Source organism: Chlamydomonas reinhardtii, chromosome 1 (assembly GCF_000002595.2).
Source record: "Chlamydomonas reinhardtii strain CC-503 cw92 mt+ chromosome 1, whole genome shotgun sequence".
Lineage (NCBI taxonomy): Eukaryota > Viridiplantae > Chlorophyta > Chlorophyceae > Chlamydomonadales > Chlamydomonadaceae > Chlamydomonas > Chlamydomonas reinhardtii.
In genome coordinates this window covers 4831553-4845071 of record NC_057004.1, presented here as the reverse complement: position 1 = coordinate 4845071, position 13519 = coordinate 4831553, and the positions used below count along the sequence as shown (strand labels likewise).

The following is a 13519-nucleotide window of genomic DNA, read 5'->3' as shown; positions in this document are numbered from 1 at the left end:
ACCCACTTGCCCCCCCACAGCTGCGTGACGCTGGGTGACGACGACGACGGCACGGGTGGCGAGGGCGGCGCCGGCTCTGTGGCGCCCACGCCGCTGGGGCGCATCGCCTCCTTCTACTACCTGCAGCACCGCACCCTGGCGCAGCTGGGCGGCGCCATGTGCGGCGGCATGGACACACACGCCGTACTGCTGGTGGGCAGGGGAGGAGGGAGGAGGAGGGAGGAGGGAGGAGGGGTTTGAGTTAGGTGCGGGGCTGGGAATGACAGGACGGATGTGGGAGCCTGATGGCTTTGGGTGGGTGGGGGTTAACAATTATGATCATTTAAGAAGAAGTGAAGGCAGGGGGGAGTGATCTGGAGACTAGAGACCTGTGAGCAGCTGACCGAGGCGGGCCGCCCTCTGCCTCTGTCTGCCCCCGCCCCCCTCACTCCTCAGGCCCTGTGCGGCGTGTCGGAGTTTGACGAGCTGCCAGTGCGGCACAACGAGGACAAGATCAACGCCGCCATGGCGCGCGGCGTGCGCTTCCCGCCCGACGCCCGCACCGCAGACGACCCACACACAAAGGCCAACCTGCTGCTGCAGGTGGGGGCGTGTGTGTGTGTGTGTGTGTGTGTGTGTGTGTGTGTGTGTGTGTGTGTGTGTGTGTGTGTGTGTGTGCACGTGCCTATGTGCTAGGGAATGGCGTGTGCGTGTGCACATGGGTGGGGCGGTACTTAATGCGCTCTCCCTGCACTCCCGCTGCACCTCAACCCGGCTACCGCCATGCCCCCTTCTCCCCCCCCCCCTCCCGCCCGCCACCCCTCCCCCCGCGCCGCTGCAGGCCCACCTGTCCCGTCTGCAGCTGCCCATCGCCGACTACCTCACAGACACCAAGTCCGTGCTAGACAACTGCGCCCGCCTGCTGCAGGTGAGGGGGCGTGCGTGTTGGGGGGAGGGGGGCGTGTGTGTGTGTATGTGTGTGTGAGTGTGTGTGTTTGTGCGCGTGTGTGTGTATATGTAAGTGTGTGTACCCTGTGTGTGTATGTGTACATACCGTATGTTGCCCACACCCACATGTCCTTCATTTCCACATCAGCCCCCGTCATACGTCACGCCTTATTCCCCCACCTCACCCCACACCCCACCCCACCCCACCCCACCCCGCCCCTCCAGGCCATCATCGACATGGCGGCCCACGGCGGCTGGCTGGACACCGCCCTCACCGCCATCAACCTGAACCAGTCCGTCACACAGGTGCGGTCGCACAGGTCGTGGGCGCGTGTGTGTCTGCGGTCATGTGTGTGTGTGTGTGTGTGTGTGTGTGTGTGTGTGTGTTGGCGCGGAAGGAACCGTCCACGCGTGTATGCACGGTGGCGGTGGCTGCAGTGTTGCAGGTCGGGAATATGAATCGTGAAAGAAGCACTCTTATCTTGCATGAACGGCTACTTCCCTAATTCCTGCCTTCCCCCGGCTGCTGGACTTCATGTACATCGGTACCCACGCGCCTGATGCTGTGCTGCTGTTCCTTGCTGCGCCTTCACTTCTTAACTAATAATCATGAATGTGTAACCCCTCCCCCTGCTGCTGCACCCACGTCCTGCACCCACCCCCCGCAGGGCCGCTGGGTGGACGACTCCAGTCTGCTGCAGCTGCCGCACCTGGGCCCCGAGGAGGTGGAGGAGCTGGAGGGGCACCCGGCGGCGCTGGGCACACTGCCGCAGCTCGTGGAGGCGCTGGCGGGCACCGACGGCGCCGCAGGCGGTGGCGGCGGCGGCGGCGGCAGCCGGCGCAAGGAGGCGGAGGGCGTGCTGGTGCAGGTGCTGGGGGCGGCGCGGGCCAAGGAGGTGGTGGCGGTGTGCGACCGGATGCCGGTGGTGGCGGTGGCGGCGGGCCGGGCGCCGCGCCTGGTGCGCGTGCGGCGCGGCGGCGACGATGAGGCCGCCGCCGCCGGCGGCGGCGGCGGCGGGGCGGCCGGGTTTGATGAGAAGACGGCGGCGTTGGGCGTGTATGGCGCGGGAGGTGGAGGCGGTGCGGATGAGGTGGAGGAGTGGGAGGTGGAGCTGGAGCTCACGCGGGTGCGGGCGGCGGACCAGCGGCAGGGCCGCCCGCGCGTGTACGCGCCGCGATTCCCCAAGGTGAGTCAGTCGGATGGTGATGTGTGGCGGTGCACTGCTTCTTGCATGTGCATTGTTATGTGACAGTGCACCCGCCTGCCTGCCTGTCCGCCTGCCCCCCAACCTGCCTGCCCCGGTCCTCCACGCCCGTCATCCCCCACCCGCCCCACACCCACCCCACACCCACACCCACACCCACACCCACACCCACCCACACCCACACCCACACCCACACCCACACCCACACCCACACCCACACCCACACCCACCCACACCCACACCCACACCCACACCCACACCCACCCACACCCACACCCACACCCACCCACGCCCACACCCACACCCACACCCACACCCACACCCACACCCACACCCACCCATTCCAACCCCCCCACAGGTCAAGGAGGAGGGCTGGTACGTGGTGGCGGGGGATGTGCACACGCGCGAACTGCTGGCGCTCAAGCGGCTGGGGCTAGAGGGCCGCGGCGCCGTCAAGCTGCGGCTACCCACACACAACGGCGCCGGCCGCGCCCTGACACGCGTGTCGGTGTTCCTCATGTCGGACGCCTACCTAGGCCTGGATCAGCAGTACGACGTACTGCTGGACCAGCGGATCTCGGATCCAGCCGCCGTGCTGGTGCAGCCCGACGGCGCGGCAGTTGGATCCGGTGGCGGCGGCGGCGGCGGCGGCGGGCAGCGGAGGAGCGGTGGCCGGCGGCACGGCGGCGGCGGCGGCGCCGCTGCGGCGGCGGCGGCGGTGCCGGCGGCGGCGGCGCATGCGCATGGGGATGCGTACGGCGAGGATGGGGCGGACGGTTACGGTTACGAGGGCGAGGATTACGACGACGGGGCGTACGTGCCGGCGGCGGCGGTGGCGGCGGCGCTGCCGCAGCGGCAGCACCAGCGGCGCGGCGGCGGCGCAGCCGCCGGTACGGGCGCAGGCGGCATGACCAGTACCACAGACACGGGGCTGGGTTTTGCCGTACGCGGCCGCGAGCTGGTGATTGATGATGAGGACGAGAGCCCGGCGGCGGCGGCGGCAGCTGGGGCGGGCGAGGCGGCGGCGGCGCGGGCGGCGGCGGTGCCTGGGGCGGAGTACGAGGCGGAGGCGGAGGCGGGGGCGGGGGCGGGGGAGGCGCTGCCGCAGCGGGGCGCGCGCGGCGGCCGGCGGCGAGGAGGAGGAGGAGGAGGAGGAGGAGGAGGAGGAGGAGGAGGAGGAGGAGGAGGTGGTGGTGGTGGTGGTGGTGGCGGGGCGTATGAGGACGAGCCGGGGTGTGCGTGATTGGTGCCCGGTGCTGGTGACAGTTGAAGGGCCGGGGAAGGGCAGTAGGCAGGGTAGTAGCGTAGCCGCGGGAGTACGCTGATGGATTGGTGGCAAGGTGCGTGGAGGGGTCCTTGGTGTGCGATGGGACAGGGTTTAGGCAGGTTGGCGAGGTCCCGTAGGGTGCAGCTGACGCCCATACCCCAAGCAGACGGCGGATTGGTCCTTGGTCTGTGGTGATTCGGGTAGGCCGGTAGGGCGGCTAGAGCGAGCGAGGGGTGCTGGCTTGACGAAGATACAGCTTCGGTCACCCGGGCCAGCCACAACACGGGGGGCGACGCAGGATGCGAGCAACGCCGCCCAGTAGCTGGTGGCGTTTGTATTGCTAACTAAATCTAAGCACGCAAAGGGCAGAGTGTAACACCGCCTGGTAGCTGGTGGCGTGTTGGGACGCCGGATGCGAGGTACCTGTGACTTGGCGCGATGCAAGTTGGCTGTTGGCGCCTGTTGACAGCCTACGGTACACGACGATTGAACAAGGATTACCCCTGCTGCTCCGGATCAGGAGGTCATACGCACTGTGCGAGTGTGCGACGGCGGTGGATGTGGGCGAGCTGGCCGCTGCGGTCAGTTAGGTGGCAATGGCGCACTCGGCAGGGGGGGGGGGTAGGAAACAAAGTGCCAGACCCCATGCCCCGAAATCCCCCGGGACCCCCCTTGAGGGGACGACCGACCCCCCGACGGACAAAACCTTGTTGTTCAGGGGTTAAAAACCCTCCATTTTATGCCAAAGTGGTGTCAACCGACTCCTCTTGACGAGCACTATCACTCCGTGCCATCAGCGGTCCTGTTCTGAGACTTCGGTCACAGGCGGGATCCTATCCATGGAAATCCCCTCGACCCAGACCACCCCGCGCTCAACTCTCTGCCGCGTGACGAATGGACAATGTGCATCGGCAGCCTTGTTAGACGTGAACTCATGCGCACCAGTGCTTCAGAGCCCAGCTGTGTCAGTGCGCATGTGTTGAATGTGGAGACAGACCTGTCCACGCCCGGACGCGCAACTTACGCTTTGTTTGTGCTTATTACGTCATAACGTGCACATATGAGCCTCGTTTGGCCCCTATTTCTGCTTGTGGGGCGCTTCCCGAAATCCGCCAGGATGGGCTCCCGAAACCCGTGGACCCCCAGGAACGAGGACCGACCCCCCAACTTTGGCGGCCTAGAACTTCCTCATCAGACATCCCCTCAGAAAACTAAAAGTACGTGCATAATGCTCTCCTAAAGCTCTGTAGTTTTGAGCATGGGGTAAGAACCTGAGCTTTCTACCCCCACCCCCTGCACTCGGCGCTTGCAGGCACCCACTGCACTTGCAAGCTGTAAGCACTGCAGACAACCGGCGATGTGTGTGCTGTGCGCCGCGGCCGGTGTGGCTCAGTGCAGGAGGGGCACGAGGGCGCCACTGAAGTGGATAGCGGCCAGCGTGTCTGCCTAGTCCACTTTTACACATGCGGCGCCACACCGGCCCGATTACCAACAAAATTGGGCGGCTGGACATCCCTCCCGCAATCACACAATCACACACGTACGCTAGCCTCCTAGCAGCTTCACCAGCGGCCCGCACCCACGCACATCCTGCCGCGGCCTCCCGCACCCCACACCGCCAGCACCACACACCGCCAGCGTCACACACACCGCCAGCAGCACGCCAGAAAGATCACTGCACCACTCAGCGCACCCGGGAGGCCCTGCCCCCAACCCCTCGCCGCCACTGACACCAACACCGACCCAAACACACACGCCTGCGCCGGCATCGCTGCCGACGCCCCGCGTCACGCCATCATCCAACCTCTCTGTGCCTCATGTGTTGTGTCGCTAGCTCAAAACCGTGCGGCCAACTGCTAACTCATCCACACACATCACATCACACCTATTTACTCCTCGTCCTCGGCTGCGAAGGCGCCCAGCACGCTGGTCTTGCGGCTCATCTCGTCCACCTTGGCGGCGTTGACGGAGCCGCCCGCCAGCAGCTTCTCCAGGCGGGCCTTCTCCTTGGTCAGGTACTCGGAGCCCTGCGGACCAGGCGGCAGAGAGGAGCGGAGGCGGCGGAGGAGGGTCGGAGGAGGAGGACGAGGAGGAGGAGGAGGCGGAGGAGGAGGAGGAGGGTCAGAGGAGGAGGGCGAGGAGGAGGAGGAGAAGGAGGGTCGGAGGAGGAGGGCGAGGAGGAGGAGGAGGAGGAGGAGGAGGGTCGGAGGAGGAGGGCGAGGAGGAGGAGGAGGAGGAGGAGGGTCGGAGGAGGAGGAGGACGAGGGACGGAGGAGGGGAGGAGGAGGGGTTGGGTGCCAAGACCCAGACAACCGGGACCCGGACCCCCGGGCCAGCCCAGGGGGCTCAGAATAGATGGAGGGAGAAGCATCACAGGCGCCACAACGTGTGCCATGCAGCCTTGTGCCCCGGTGGGTTCAACGGGCATGCCACGGCCCGGAGTGCCCCCGTCCTACTACCCTTCCCCCTATCCCACCCCCCAGCCCACGCCTCACTCCAGCCCTCCCACAACTTCCCCCTTTCCTCCCCTCCCTGGGCTCTCCTTTCCTCCCTTCCCCACCATCTTCCCCACCTTCTCCACCGCCTTCTTCATGAAGGTGACGTACAGCGCGCCGTTGTCCTTGGCCTCGCCCTCCAGCTTGGCCAGGGCCGCCTCCGCCTCCTCCACCACCTTGGCCTTGGCGTCGGCGGCGGCGTCCACGAACTTCTTGGCCAGCGCGTCCAGGGCCTCCACGCGGGCAAAGCCCTGGAGGAAGAGGGGGAGGAGGAGGAGTGGGAGGAGGAGGAGGAGGAGGAGGAGGAGGGGAGGGGAGGGCACGAGGGGAGGGTAGGAATGATGGAGTTGAGGAGGAGGAGCACGTGCGAGAGTGTGGGGGGCGGGGAGTCCGTGTGGGAAGGCCATGCCAGCCCACAGGACAGTGCTGTACGGCGAGTGCCGCAGGTGCACACGCCTTGCCGGGGCGCTGTGCCTGTGCGGCGAGCCGGCCGCCGCCCTGACAGCGGGCACCGGGCGGGTCCAGTCTGGGGCACTGAGCTTGCTCGGGCGCCAACCCCCCATCCCGGGGGGACTATTGTCGCGTGCCACTCCGTTGTCAAGCATCGGCCACGCTCTCCTCCTCGCTCTATTGCATTGGGTTTGGTTGAGTTTGGGCTGGTATTTACAACCCCCCATCCCGCCCTGCTGGCATGGTCCGGTCCTGTGCTTCGTCAGTCGAAACCTCCCCTCCCCTCCCCTCCCCTCCCCTCCCCTCCCCTCCCCTCCCCTCCCCTCCCCTCCCCTCCCCTTCCCTTCCTGTCCTTTCCTTCGGTTGACGTGGTGAACACGAGTGTTCCGGCAGCTTGCAGTGCAGTGCGGGTTTGGTGCTCGTAATCCTCCCCCTCTACCGCCCTCCCCACCCCTCTTGCTCCCTCCCCACCTTGTCCGCGGCCAGCTTCTCCTTGAGGAAGTCCAGGAAGGCGGAGGCGGTGCGGGCCTGGTTGTAGCTGGGGGGCGGTAGGGTGGGGGGCGGCAGTAGCAGGGGGCGGAGGAGGGGGTGTCAGCAGGGGTGAAGGGGGCGACAGAGGGAAGGGGTCAGTTAGATCCGGAGCACCGGTGATGATGCCGAGCTGCTGGCGACAAACAAAGGCTCCAGCCAGACAGGGCATGCCACTGCCGCCCGGCGCAGGGGAGGAGATCTGGACCCGCACGCTCGTGAGCATGGCCCCGCCCCCTTGTGACACATGCACACGCGCGTCGGCCGCTCACTCCTGCATGTTGTCCTTGGTGGCGGGCTTGCCAGCGGGGAAGAACTTGACTGCGGGGGGAGATAGGGGATAGATGGAAGGCTTCAGGACAGCATAAGACGCGCATTGGTGCACGCATGCCGTATGCACGAGCCCGCCCCAAGCGGCTGTGCACCCGCTTCGCCCGTGCTGCATCCTTGCAATGCCTCCCCGGGATGTAGCCCCCAGCACGTGTGTAAACCACACCTGTCCAGCCCCGACACCAACCAATCTCGTCACCGACCAACCCCACCCCGTCACCAGCCACCACCCATCGACGCCGCCGCCGCATCACTCACTGGTAGGGAAGCCGCGCACATCGAACTTGTCACCCAGGGAGCGGTGAGCGTCGGCGTTCACCTGGGGTTGAGGGGGGTTGCACTCATGATTAGCTGAGGAAGCGAGCCGGGGCCACGCAATGGCAGAGGGACGTCAGCATGCGGCGGTGTTCAGTCAGCACCCTCCTGGGGAGCCGCCCCGCCCCGCCCCGCCCTGTACCCCGCATCCCTCCCTCCCTCAGTTCCCACTCCCACTCCCTGCTCCGCCAGTTTGGCTTGGTTTGGTTCAGTTTGGGCCGGTACTCACATAACCCACCCACTCCCATCGCTCCCACCTTGGCCACCACCACGCGGTTCTTGAGCTTGGGGTCCGCTGCCACCAGCTCGCCCAGCTTCTTGTACTCGGGCACCATGCGCTTGCAGTGGCCGCACCAAGGCTGCAGGCGGGGACACGGGGAGAAGATGGGAGGGGAGTTGCAAGGATTGGTACAGAGAATTGTAGCGAAGTAGACAGCAGGGGAGGGGAGGAGGAGGGGAGGTTGCGAGGTGGGAACACAAGGAGGGGTGTATTGAGGCTGCTGCTGGCCGCTCCGCGGCTCTCGCCTCGGCAGCGCGCAGCCGTCGAGGGAGCCCCCGAGTGCGCAGCGCTACCTGGCGCCGCCCCACGCCCGACTCACGGCGTAGAACTCAATCAGCACGTGCTTGGCGCCGTTCACAATCTTGTCAAAGTTGTCGGGGGCTGTCGGGAGGGACCAGTAGAGGAGGGGGCGGAGGCGGAGGAGAGGGGTACGGTCAGGGGCCGTGCTGGGGACTGGCGACAGTGCAAGTGGTGTCCAGTCTCGCACGGCGCGGGTGGCTGGCCCCCAGCGCCGGCGCGAACCATGGGGCGCGCGACAGCTAGCAGGCTCGCCAGTTTCGCTTCACTGATTCGGTGTCTCGGCCGCGCGTGCACCCGCTAATCAGGGACCGGGCGGAGGTGGTCGCCACCAAGCGTCGGGTCTGGGCAGTCACACAGCGCAGCTCGCGTGATCGACTCAAGCCCGCAAGAGTCATGCGCAAGGGTTCCATAGCATTGCAATTACGAAGAAAGACCCGCGCGAGGCCGCAAACGTCGCGCCGCGCTGTAGAGAAACCGACGCAGATTGTCCCACACTCACTCAGGTCGTGCACATTCTCGAGCTTGATGGTCGGGTCATCACCACCGCCACCCGCCGCGTGAGCAGTGAGCGCGAGGGCGCCCACCAGGGCGACAACGAGGAGGGAGCGCATTTTTGGGGGAGGGACACGCAGGCGCGCCCAGATCAATACGTGTACACCGAGCAAAGAGAGCTGGCAGGCCTTGTAGATGACCTCAGTGGACTACTATCTATGCAAACACTGCTACGATTTGGGCAGGCCTTCAAGTAGGCGCGAGTTTCGCAATCGGCATGTTGCATTCGGTCTGACAACTTTCTTCCCAGACCCAGACAAAACCTCAACTGCTTTTTAGATGTGGTCTTTGAAACAAGGATATTCTCCACGTCGTTGGGTTGAAAGCCTGGAGCGGGTTGCACACGCGTGCCACTGCGTCGGACCATCCCGCGCAGCGAGGATGGCTGCCCTGGGCTCCCCCGGCACGGCAACACATGCGCGGTGATATGCATTTACAGTTTCACTACCGGCATCCACGTGAGCCAGTACGCCAAGCAGTCTCGCGCAACACGCCCGGCAGCGAGGGCTGGCCGCAGCTGCGCCAGGAGCTCAAGATGAGGCTGCTCACATTGCGGCGGGAGGGTGAGAGGCCGAGCAGGAGGGGGGTGGACGGGGGAGGATAGCGGGGACTGGGGGAGGGGTAGTTGGCGAGGGAAGCTCGACTGCTTGTTGCGTCGCCTGGTGCAGCGGTGCCTCGCCGCTGCTCCCTTGCTTGCCCTGACTCGCTGACCGCGCTTGTACGCGACTGACACTGCTCTCCCTTGCACTATTCAAGCAATCTATTTACAGGAGACCCCCTGGGTGTGGTGGAGACGCTGCGGGATGTGCGCAAGCTGCCTTCCCTGCGCGCGTCGGGACCAGCTGGCTCAACTGCGGATGTGATGTCGGTCGCCGTGCGTGTGCGCCGGGTGCCATGAAGATTGCGGGTGTTACTTCTATTGATATGCAGGATGTGTCGATGCCATGCATCATGTCATTGATGGGCATTCATCAGGGGAGCGGGCAGACTGCGCCGATGTGATGATCGACAGGGTACGTGTGACAGATGGGCCCGGATCCGCGGCTGGTTTTACATGCCAGTACGTATTAGCCTATTAGGGAATTCATACGATGCAACATTTGCACTTGACATAGCATTTACAAGATGATTACATTGAAAGCGAGTTCTTTGTAACGCCCTTTGGCGAAACAAGTTACACGCGACTTCTGATGCAACACTCGACGTAAAATTGAATAATTACGAATGATTGGTAAAGCGGTCATAGTCAGTGATGGAATCCTTGAAACGGAGTCGGACTTGACGCCGCAGCAGTTCCTCCTCGCGCACGGCGATGGCGTATACACGAGTGCGCTGCTGACATCGGAGGAGGCTGTTGTCGACTGGGAGCTTCACAAGCAGCGTCTGATAAGGTGTCAGAGGGGTGGGCGTGGTTGTTGTCATTTGTGAACGAGGAGCGAGAGGGCGGGTGTGAGTGTGACACGCCGGTGGGTGGTGGCACGGATGTAACCCGCCGCGCACTCTCCGACTCACGTCTTCACAAACAGAGGCATGGAGGTGTTAAACCAAGGGGAATCACGACCCTTCGAACCCCTGCTAGCAGCGCTCAAGTTCAAGGTAAATCTTCACACGCATGCAGTCTGTTTCCCCATACATTGCCTGCCCGGCCGAACACTGACACGATGCGCATGTGGCGCAGGGAGACTCGCTGTCCGGGTTCGTGTCTGGCCACGTAACCCCCGCAGCTAAGTCAGCCCTCGGTGCCTTCTATGGGGCAGCTACTGGCAACAGCGGCGGCGGCAATGGCGGCGCAGCAGCAGCAGCAGGCCCCCAGCCGCCTCGGCCACACGCCATGCTGGTCATTGCCGTCTGCCCACATCGGCCACCACCTGCACCTGCACAAGCACACGCACACGCACCTACACCTTCGGCCCCCGCGGAGCAACAGCCATGCACCGGGTGCGCGGCAACGGGGCAGACGCAACAGCCAACACCATCACAGCTGCCGCCGCCTTCCTCGGTGCCTGCCGCACGGGTGGCTGTGTACTGCAAGGCGGTGCAGCCGCCGCCTTACGGGCCGGGGCACGCCGCGCAGGTGTGTGTGTGTGTGTGTGTGTGTGTGTGTGTGTGTGTGTGTGTGTGTGTGTGTGTGTGTGTGTTTGTGTGTGTGTGGGGGGGGTGTAAATACCAGCCCAAACTAAACAAGCTGAAAGGGGGAAAGGGCAGGCATGCGGGCAGCGTGACTGGTCTAGGTTTGTGCCGCGCTGCCGCCGCTTGTGACACCAACGTTCTTGACGCCTTGCCGTGGCAGCGTGGATCGCACACTGGTGCCTCGCCCCAACCTTTTCCCTGTGTAGTGTGCTGACTGTCCCCCTTGTGCCGCCCCGCTATCACCAGGCGGCGGTGATGGGCCGGCCGCGATCCCTCGCCGCCGCCAAGGCCTGCAGCTGGGTGGCGGAGCGCCGGCGGTTGGAGGCTGCCAAACCGCCTGACGTGGCAGAGGTGGGCAACGGGGGCCTCAATGGGACACAGTGGTGTTGTGGGGAAGACAGAGAGGGATGTGCGGTATTGCACGACATAACATTGCCCGCCTGGCACCAGCAGAGTTCCCATGCAGGTACGTGCGTGCTCCCTGAGTCCTTCCTTTTTCCGCATGCGCCGCAGGTTCTCCTGTCTGACAGCGGGGGCGGCATCCTGGAGGGCCTCGTCACCAACTTCCACGTGGTGGTGGCGGCGGCGGCAGGGGCAGGCACACCAGCCGCCTCAGAAGCACCAGCACCACCATCACCACCACACCTAGCACCACCAGCAGCAGTGCAAGCAGGGGCCCCTGCCGGGCCCGACTTCCGCGGGCTGGCCCTGCAGGTGTGTGCGCCTGACAGCGGCGCGGCACTGCCCGGGGTGGCGCAGTGCCGGCTGCTGCAGGCGGCGGCGGCGCTGGGGCTCAGGGTAGAGCTGCGGCCGCCGAGGGCGGCGGAGCGGGCGGCCTGGCAGGAAGCCCTCCTGACCAATTGGTGGGTGGCCGGTTGGGGTTTAGTAGTATAGTGTACTGTAAGAATAGAAAGAGACAAACGGCAGATGCTGCTACCAGCAGCAGCTGCGCTATCTACTTAGAGGCGCAATAGCGCCTCGTACGTACGGCACTCCGTGTCAAACCCATATGATAGTCGTGAGAACCTGCCTTCTCCGACGCTCATACTTCGCTCCGGAGAAGTCAACATTGACACCGTTTCCATAAACACTGGGGGCGAGGGCTACTGGATGAACAGTACAGTAATCAGTGTGGTGAATGGCTTCAAACGTATGCCTTCGAGTCATGCTCTCGCTCACCACGCCCCCTGTGACCACCTCTTTTGCCCTGTCCTGTCCTGTGTTGTGTCCTGTGTCGTGTGTACAGCATCCGGCGGGTCCAGCCGCTAAGCCGCGTGTTCTGTCCACCAGGTGAGGGGCCTTGATGAGCGATGAGGCAACATGATGACACGCACACAAACACACACGCATGCACACAAACACGCCCTCCAGCCACCCGAATCACATGCATGCAGTACGGTGTGCCGGGTTGGATTCTGCGGGCAAAATTTAGGCGCACAAGCACGGTGCATTGGGAAAGCAATGCCGGGGCGAGGGCGTCAGCCCCACTCGGTGAGGGTTACGCACTTGCGCGGCTCATGGGTGTGTGGAGCTCCTGCGTCTCGCCCGCGCGGTATTGCGGAATGCCAGATGTGCTTGCGCAGTCACGTGCCCGGTGTGGCCCCTTCCCCTTGTGCTTTTTAACACACGCCCTCCGCGAGCCAGCCTCCGCGAGATGGAGCTCGCCGGCGTAAGCTCGACCGCACACACACGCACACACCCCTGGCGGGTTTTGTTGTTGTTTGTTTAGCGCACGCCCCTCGCCCCTGACTGACCGCCGCCACCGCCTGGGGTTCACAGGCAACGAGTGGGGCTTTGTGCCGTGGGAATGGGCGCCGCCGCTGCCACCGGGGCCGCAGGCGCCCGCCGCGCCCGGCCCCGGCCCCGGCCCCGGCCCGGTGACGGCTGCATTGCGGGAACAGTTGCTGAGGCTGGAGGAGCACACGCCCTGGCAGGAGCTGAGATGAAGTAAGACGGCGAGAGAGCTGGAGGTGGATGAAGCACACCGTAGAGGCTGCGGGCCGCAGCAGTGGCTGTTGCTGGTGCCGTGGCTTCCCGTGGCCGTGGCTTCGGCCGTGGCTTTGGGCCGCAGCAGTGGCTGTTGCTGGTGCCGTGGCTTCCCGTGGCTAGCCTGGGAGTACGGCGGACTCCGCGGCGGAGGCAGGAGTGCTCGGCGCGCGGGTGGGGGCAGGGCGGCGTGGCAGCGGCACTACGGCAGTAGCAGTAGTGCTCTTGCTGGGATGTCCTGGGAGAAGCCGCGCGTTCGGCGCGCCGCGCGGGGTATGCCTACGAAGCAGGCGCTGTGTCAGATGAGGCGAGAGAGTGACTGTGTGACATGAAGAGCGTGAGAGTACGGTAGCGAATGGGTTCAAGGGGATTTGCAAGGGTTTGTGTGCACCTGGTAGCTGTGTATTGGGTTGTATGAAGCCAGAGTGTTGAGCCTGGCCTATCATTCTGTCATGTGAACTCCGCGCGCCTCAGAGGCACATCGATGCAGCATGCAAGGGTACGGCAAAGCAGAGTCCCACAGCGGCGCGGACTCGATGGACACGACTTCCAGTGAGGTTGTGTGCTTGCGCGTACTTGCGTAGCAGTCTAAAAACAACACTGCCGGTGCTCCTTCTCGTTGCTGTTACGGGCGGGTGTCTGCCAGGGCTTGCATCTTCCCGGGGCAGGCCGCCGCCGTTGGCGAGAAGGGCCCCAACCATGTTCTCGTGCACGGCTTCCAGGGGCCCCAAATTGCCTAGATTTCAAGTTTACC

At 64.7% G+C, this 13519-nt stretch overlaps 3 protein-coding genes across 3 annotated transcripts; 2 read left to right on the top strand and 1 right to left on the bottom strand.

Moving 5' to 3' along the window:
* Positions 1 to 4130: 4130 nt before the first annotated feature.
* CHLRE_01g033550v5 (uncharacterized protein) lies at positions 4131 to 8802 on the bottom strand. Its single transcript, XM_001689566.2, has 8 exons — positions 8597 to 8802; positions 8117 to 8178; positions 7775 to 7876; positions 7461 to 7521; positions 7145 to 7193; positions 6816 to 6882; positions 5972 to 6145; positions 4131 to 5426 (listed from the first exon to the last, which is right to left on the bottom strand). The coding sequence occupies exons 1-8, from the start codon at positions 8706 to 8708 to the stop codon at positions 5289 to 5291; spliced, it is 765 nt and encodes a 254-aa protein (XP_001689618.1). The 5' UTR covers positions 8709 to 8802; the 3' UTR covers positions 4131 to 5288.
* Positions 8803 to 8912: 110 nt separating this feature from the next.
* CHLRE_01g033532v5 (uncharacterized protein) lies at positions 8913 to 9728 on the top strand. The gene is made up of 2 exons (XM_043058680.1): positions 8913 to 9212; positions 9420 to 9728. The coding sequence occupies exons 1-2, from the start codon at positions 9065 to 9067 to the stop codon at positions 9545 to 9547; spliced, it is 276 nt and encodes a 91-aa protein (XP_042928594.1). The 5' UTR covers positions 8913 to 9064; the 3' UTR covers positions 9548 to 9728.
* A 54-nt stretch (positions 9729 to 9782) lies between these two features.
* On the top strand, positions 9783 to 13518 carry CHLRE_01g033516v5 (uncharacterized protein). The gene is made up of 7 exons (XM_043058679.1): positions 9783 to 10040; positions 10176 to 10245; positions 10328 to 10723; positions 11026 to 11130; positions 11293 to 11642; positions 12026 to 12069; positions 12559 to 13518. The coding sequence occupies exons 1-7, from the start codon at positions 9874 to 9876 to the stop codon at positions 12723 to 12725; spliced, it is 1299 nt and encodes a 432-aa protein (XP_042928593.1). The 5' UTR covers positions 9783 to 9873; the 3' UTR covers positions 12726 to 13518.
* Position 13519: the final 1 nt, after the last annotated feature.